The sequence below is a fragment of the Perca fluviatilis genome, chromosome 2, assembly GCF_010015445.1.
Source record: "Perca fluviatilis chromosome 2, GENO_Pfluv_1.0, whole genome shotgun sequence".
NCBI lineage: Eukaryota > Metazoa > Chordata > Actinopteri > Perciformes > Percidae > Perca > Perca fluviatilis.
Genome location: NC_053113.1, coordinates 9,516,061 through 9,523,560, shown reverse-complemented (window position 1 = coordinate 9,523,560; position 7,500 = coordinate 9,516,061). Strand labels below are relative to the sequence as shown.

General features: G+C 40.6%; 1 protein-coding gene across 1 annotated transcript in view; it reads left to right on the top strand.

Moving 5' to 3' along the window:
* Positions 1-1,329: 1,329 nt before the first annotated feature.
* Positions 1,330-7,500, top strand: part of LOC120551129 (gastrula zinc finger protein XlCGF57.1-like) — an 8,756-nt gene continuing 2,585 nt past the window's right edge. Inside the window, exons 1-4 of the mRNA XM_039788319.1 lie at positions 1,330-1,781; positions 2,766-3,065; positions 5,022-5,735; positions 7,257-7,500. The exon at positions 7,257-7,500 is cut by the window's right edge and continues 112 nt beyond it. Coding sequence (XP_039644253.1) covers positions 1,394-1,781; positions 2,766-3,065; positions 5,022-5,735; positions 7,257-7,500 — 1,646 coding nt within the window. The 5' untranslated portion in view covers positions 1,330-1,393. The remainder of the gene's footprint in view (positions 1,782-2,765; positions 3,066-5,021; positions 5,736-7,256) is intronic.

Sequence of the window (7,500 nt, the reverse complement as noted above, 5' to 3'; positions counted from 1 at the left end):
GCTAACGTTGGTGGTAGCTAGTAGCTAAAGCTGGTGGTAGCTAGTAGCTAACGTTGGTGGTAGCTAGTCGCTAACGCTGGTGGTAGCTAGTAGTTAACGTTGGTGGTAGCTAGTAGCTAAAGCTGGTGGTAGCTAGTAGCTTACGTTAGTGGTAGCTAGTAGCTAACGTTGGTGGTAGCTAGTAGCTAACGTTGGTGGTAGCTAGTAGCTCCACTCAGGAGGTTTCCATGCACACTAATCATCTGTAATATTAATATTAATATTAATATTAATATTAATATTCTGGATATGTAATCAGCTGTTAGCGTGTATTCAGAGTCAGACCTTTAACTGTCACATTCAGACGCTGATCTACCAATCAGCTTTGAGAACCATTCTTTGGTCATACAGCACAGTTTATACGTCTGTGTGTGTGTGTGTGTGTGTGTGTGTGTGTGTGTGTGTGTGTGTGTGTGTGTGTGTGTGTATATATATGTGTGTGTGTGTCTGTGTGTGTGTGTGTGTGTATATATGTGTGTGTGTGTGTGTGTGTGTGTGTGTGTGTGTGTCTGTTTGTGTGTGTGTGTGTGTGTGTGTGTGTGTGTGTGTGTGTGTGTGTGTGTGTGTCTGTGTGTGTGTGTGTGTGTATATATGTTGTGTGTGTCTGTGTGTGTGTGTGTATATATGTGTGTGTGTGTGTGTGTGTGTGTGTGTGTGTGTGTGTGTGTATATATGTGTGTGTGTGTCTGTGTGTGTGTCTGTCTGTGTGTGTGTGTGTGTGTGTGTGTGTATATATGTGTGTGTGTGTCTGTGTGTGTGTCTGTGTGTGTGTGTGTGTGTGTGTGTGTGTGTGTGTGTGTGTGTAGTATTACATGGTTGCATATTAATATTAATAACAATAATAACATTTATTGGCTTCCAGTAGAATCAGGTGATCTGAAATAATTTATTTGAAATATGAGCATTAAAGTATTAAAATATTAAAATATTAAAGTATTAAAATATTAAAATATTAAAGTATTAAAATATTTAAATATTTAAATATTTAAATATTTAAATATGTATCTGCCAACACTTTTTTCAGTCTTTCTGTCTGTTTTTAATCCCAAATAAATACTATAAAGTTTGTAAAGTGTCCGACTGTAGTTTAGGGGCGCTGGAATAAAGAGAACTTTTAAAGCTAACACTTTTGTACTTTTCCTTCAGTACATTTGGACTTATATCACAGTATTTCTACACTGTAGTATTAGTACTTTCACTGTATTTCTACACTGTGGTATTAGTACTTTGGCTGTAGTTCTCCCTCCGGTCCAGCAGGGCGGCGCGGTTCGCCTCCGCCGCTTCGCTCTCCTCGACGCGGAACTGTCCCTGTGTCCCTCCGCGGGCCCTGGATGTATCCCTCCGCGGGCCCTGGATGTGTCCCTCCGCGGGCCCCGGATGTGTCCGCTGCGGCCTCTCCGGCTCTCTTTGTCCGCAGAAAAAAAGCACCGAGATGCGCGCGTGTGTGCACCTGCTGCGGGTGACGGTCCACGAGCGGATCCTCGCGGCCGCCGAAGACTTTCTGCTGCGGCTGGAGAAAGGAGCAGCAGCAGCAGCAGAAGAAGAAGAAGCGTCAGACAGGCCGCGGCTGAGAGCGCTGCTCACCGAGCGGCTCTCGGCGGCCGCGGAGGAGATCATCGCCCTGCTGGAGGAGACCGTGGCGGGGTACGAAGACAGAGCTGAGCGCTCCGAGCAGGAGATCTCCCGCCAGAGGAGGCTGCTCGAGGCCGTGCTGGAGCCGGAGGTCCGGCTGCACAGAGCGGGTCAGTACCGGGGGACAACATGCTAATGCTAACACGAGCTAATGTAAACAAGAACCGAGCTGTAATGTAACCCTACAGGACTAATGTTCAGCAGTAGTTAGAGTCACTAAAAGTTCTGTTGTTGCTGCTGACAGACTCAGATTATTATTCTAAGAGTCTGACAACATTATGGGATGGATCCCCACAGAGATAGACCTTTTAGTTAAAGAGTAAGATCCTTTTAGTTTAACATGAAACAGCCCCGAAATACCCATCACCAAACTCTACCAGACTCCATGTAAATAATCAGGACTTTTAGTGTGTATAGAGCCAGCATATCTCCACCAGACTCCATGTAAATAATCAGGACTTTTAGTGTGTATAGAGCCAGCATATCTCCACCAGACTCCATGTAAATAATCAGGACTTTTAGCGTGTATAGAGCCAGCATATCTCCACCAGACTCCATGTAAATAATCAGGACTTTTAGCATGTATAGAGCCAGCATATCTCCACCAGACTCCATGTAAATAATCAGGACTTTTAGCGTGTATAGAGCCAGCATATCTCCACCAGACTCCATGTAAATAATCAGGACTTTTAGCATGTATAGAGCCAGCATATCTCCACCAGACTCCATGTAAATAATCAGGACTTTTAGTGTATTAGAGCCAGCATATCTCCACCAGACTCCATGTAAATAATCAGGACTTTTAGCATGTATAGAGCCAGCATATCTCCACCAGACTCCATGTAAATAATCAGGACTTTTAGCGTGTATAGAGCCAGCATATCTCCACCAGACTCCATGTAAATAATCAGGACTTTTAGCGTGTATAGAGTCAGCATATCTCCACCAGACTCCATGTAAATAATCAGGACTTTTAGCGTGTATAGAGCCAGCATATCTCCACCAGACTCAGGTCTCTACTTCAGGCTGTTCATGTCTCTACTTCAGGCTGTTCAGGGCTCTACTTCTAGCAGTAATGAGTTGTGTGTCCTCAGAGTTTCTGCAGAAGAAGAGAGGACCCCCAGAGTCTCTGCAGAAGAAGAGAGGACCCCCAGAGTCTCGTGTCAGCGCTGAAGAAAACGCGTCTGAAGCCCAACGTGTCGACAACGAAGCCTCCTGCCCGGCAACGCCTGCCTCCTCCTCCCCCCACCCCCCCCCCGCTGACTCTCCCCCCGCCTCCCCGAGCAGCGACAGTGACCACGACGACGATGACTGGACCAATCAGAGCCGGGCTGCCACGCCTCATAAGAGGAGGAAGAGAGGACGCCCGCCGCTCGCCGTCACACGGGACAAACGTAAGAGCTCGACATTCTGGTCGCTGTTTTCATTGTTGTCACCTTTCACGTTTTAGACACCAAACAGCTGACCTATTCCACACATGAAGGAGATATATATATATATATATATATATATATATATATATATATATATCTCTATTAGTCCTTCCAGAAAAACGCTGAGTTTTTTGTGATTGTTGAGGCAAAAATCCTTGATTATTCGGCACATTTCTTAAAAAATGTGATGGAATATGCTCTATTTGATATTTATGCAATTTTATGCGATGAAATTGCAAAAAATGTGGTTTGATGAAAAAGAGAAAATAGTGATTACCCCCCCCCCCCTAACACCCTGCTTTTTTAAAACTTAATTTCCAAAAATAGTTTACAGATATTCAGTCATTGCAATAAGTAAACAAATAAGATGCAAAAATATATACAAATAATACAATATGAAAGTAAAAACAAAAGTAATAGTCTAAACAGAGGGAAATAAAAGATACAAAAGAAAGACTTTCAAAATCGTCAATAATAATAATATATATTATTATTAATAATAATAATAATAATAATAATAATAATAATATATAATATATTATTATTATTATTATTATTAATAATAATAATATATATATATATTATTATTATTATTAATAATAATAATAATAATATATATATTATTATTAATAATAATAAATAGTATTATTAATAATAATAATAATATAATATTATTATTATTAATAATAATAATAATAATATATATATTATTATTAATAATAATAATAATAAATAGTATTATTAAATAATAATAATAATATATTAATAATAATAATAATAATAATAATATTGACAACAGGAGCACTTAAAGAGATCTGAGTAGACATCAGATATTAAGATAGCTTTCTTATTGGATACCAACTTAAGAGAGTCAGAGTACAACATGTCAGAGTCAACCTCCAACACAACAGCTTTTCGATGACGTTCACGTTGCGTAATTACATCACTTCATAACGTTCCCACGGCAACAGGGGAAAATGGCTGCTCTTGTGTGAAGTAAACGCAAAATTTTTTTAACTTTCTGCTAAGATATATTATGGGACTTTTTTGCTACGAAAATGCGGGGATTATGACATCGTGCAAGCACCGCGTATTTTGCGCGGAAATCTGCAATTTATGCGGCGATAGTGCGCCATTTTATTAATAGGGATGCACCGAATATTCGGCCACCGAAAATTTTTGGCCGAAACACTTTTATCACTGAAACAATATGGCCGAAAATGTTGTGATGACGCAAATAGAAACCGCGACCTGCACGTGTGTCGGTACCCTATCCGTTCCACCTGCAAAGCGTCTCCTAGGCAACGAGGTTGAGACGCACGCACCACGCAGTGAAAACAATGAAAAGTGCTCTTAGAGTCTGTCAGCACACGTTTCAGGGAGATCTAGTCGGATCCTCTGCACTTCATCGCGACTGTACTTGATCCGCGTTATAAAGACCGTTACTTGGATGCGGAAATAAAGCAGGGCGCACGAGAAATGATCCAGGTCGCCATGGAGACGGAGCGGCGCCCAGCGCAGGAGGAGCTCAGAGCGCAGAAACAAAGACTCGTCTCTCTACAGGTCTCGTCAATATTGAAACCACGATAACTTAACACGATTACTCGTTGACTTCTGGAAAGATGTTGCAATTATTGAAATAAAAAAAAACAGTGGAAAATGTTAAATAAATCAACAGTTAAAAAAAAAAAAACATACAGCTGTGAACTTTGCCGTAATACTTTTCTTATTGAAACTTTATTTTTTCATTCAGAACACGAGAAAATCAGAGTTTACTGCAAAACGTAACGAGCTGAATAATTGTTTTTCTCAATTATTCTGTTTTTTGTGATCACTGGGAGCCGAAATCATCATCGCTTACATTTTTAAATTACATTTCGATTAATTGCGCAGCCCTATGCTGTCGTGTCTCCTCAGAGTTTCTGCAGAAGAAGAGAGGACGCCCGCCGCTCGCCGTCACACGGGACCATCTGAACAAGCGTAGACGACCGGCATCGCCGCCGCAGAGCTTCAGCTGCCACGTGTGTCAGCGCTCGCTGCCGGGGAAAGGCTTCCTGCTGCGACACGTCCTGCAGGCCTGCGCCGGGGACGCGGCCGGCGCCCGCTGCGGCTTCTGCGGCGAGCTTCTGAGCTCGCCGACCGAACTGCCGGCTCACCTGCAGACGCACCGCGACGGCTGCCGAACCTGCCCGTTCTGCGGCAAGCGCTTCGGCTCCATCCTGGCGCGGGAGCTCCACGAGCGCCGGCACACGGGAGAGAAACCCTACAGCTGCGACGTCTGCGGGAGGACTTTCAGCCAGAAGGGAAACCTGGCGTCGCACGCCCGCGTGCACGCCGCCGAGAAGCCGTTCACGTGCACGGAGTGCGGCCGCGGCTTCTGCCACCGCACGTCGCTGGAGCGCCACGCGGAAGCACGCGGCGGCGGCGTTGCCCACTCGCGGCGTGGGGAGGTTCGGTCAACGCGCCCGCGGCGGAGACAACGCGGTACGCATCAGCAGGAGGGCGCCGGCACGACCACGGGCGCCACCGCCGCCGCGCCGCAGAGACTCCGGCGCTGCAGAGTCTGCGGCGACGCCTACAGGACGAGGAGCGCCCTGCTGAAACACGCCGAGACACACCTACAGGACGCCGGTAAACCATCATTACATCATTACATTATTACATCATCACATTATTAAATCATTACATTATTACATCATCACATTATCACATCATTACATTATCACATTATTACATTATTACATCATCACATTATTAAATCATTACATCATTACATCATTACATTTTTACATTATCACATCATTACATTATTACATCATCACATTATTAAATCATTACATTATTACATCATTACATTATTACATCATTACATTGTTACATTATTACATTATTACATTATCACATCATTACATTATTACATCATCACATTATTAAATCATTACATCATCACATTATTACATCATCACATTATCACATCATTACATTATTACATTATTACATTATCACATCATTACATTATCACATCATTACATTATTACATCATCACATTATTAAATCATTACATTATTACATCATCACATTATCACATTATTACATTATTACATCATCACATTATTAAATCATTACATTATTACATCATTACATTGTTACATTATTACATCATTACATTATCACATTATCACATTATTACATCATTACATTATTATATTATTACATCATTACATTATTATATTATTACATCATCACATTATTAAATCATCACATCATTACATCATCATATTATTACATTATCACATTACATTATTACATTATCACATTATTACATCATTACGTCATTACATTATATTATTACATCATTACATTATCACATCATTACATTATTACATCATTACATTATATTATTACATCATTACATTATCACATCATCACATTATTACATTATATTATTACATCATTGCATTATTACATTATCACATCATTACATTATTACATCATTACATTATTAAATCATTACATTGTTACATTATTACATTATCACATTATCACATTATTACATCATTACATCATCATATTATTACATCATCACATTATTACATCATCACATTATCACATCATTACATTATCACATTATTACATCATTACGTCATTACATTATATTATTACATCATTACATTATCACATCATCACATTATTACATTATATTATTACATCATTGCATTATTACATTATCACATCATTACATTATTACATCATTACATTATTAAATCATTACATTATTACATCATTACATTGTTACATTATTACATTATCACATTATCACATTATTACATCATTACATCATCATATTATTACATCATCACATTATTACATCATCACATTATCACATCATTACATTATTACATTATTACATTATTACATCATCACATCATTACATTATCACGTCATTACATTATTACATCATCACATTATTAAATCATTACATTATTACATCATTACATTGTTACATTATTACATTATCACATTATCACATTATCACATTATTACATCATTACATCATCACATTATTACATCATCACATTATCACAACATTACATCATTACATTATAACATCATACATTACATCATTACGTAAACATCATCACGTACCTCCAGAGGCCGGTCTCCTCTGCGGTCTCTGTGGTCATCAGTACGACTCGGCCGCGGCCCTCTCCTCCCACCTCCTGTCCCACCACAGCGAGCTCGCCAACACGTGTCACGTGTGCGGTAAGAGCTTCCCGGCGGCCGCGGCGCTGCTGATGCACCTGCGCGTCCACAGCGGCGAGAAGCCGTTCGGCTGCGGCGTCTGCGGCAAACGCTTCAACCAGAGCGGGAACCTGAAGACGCACGCCAAGATCCA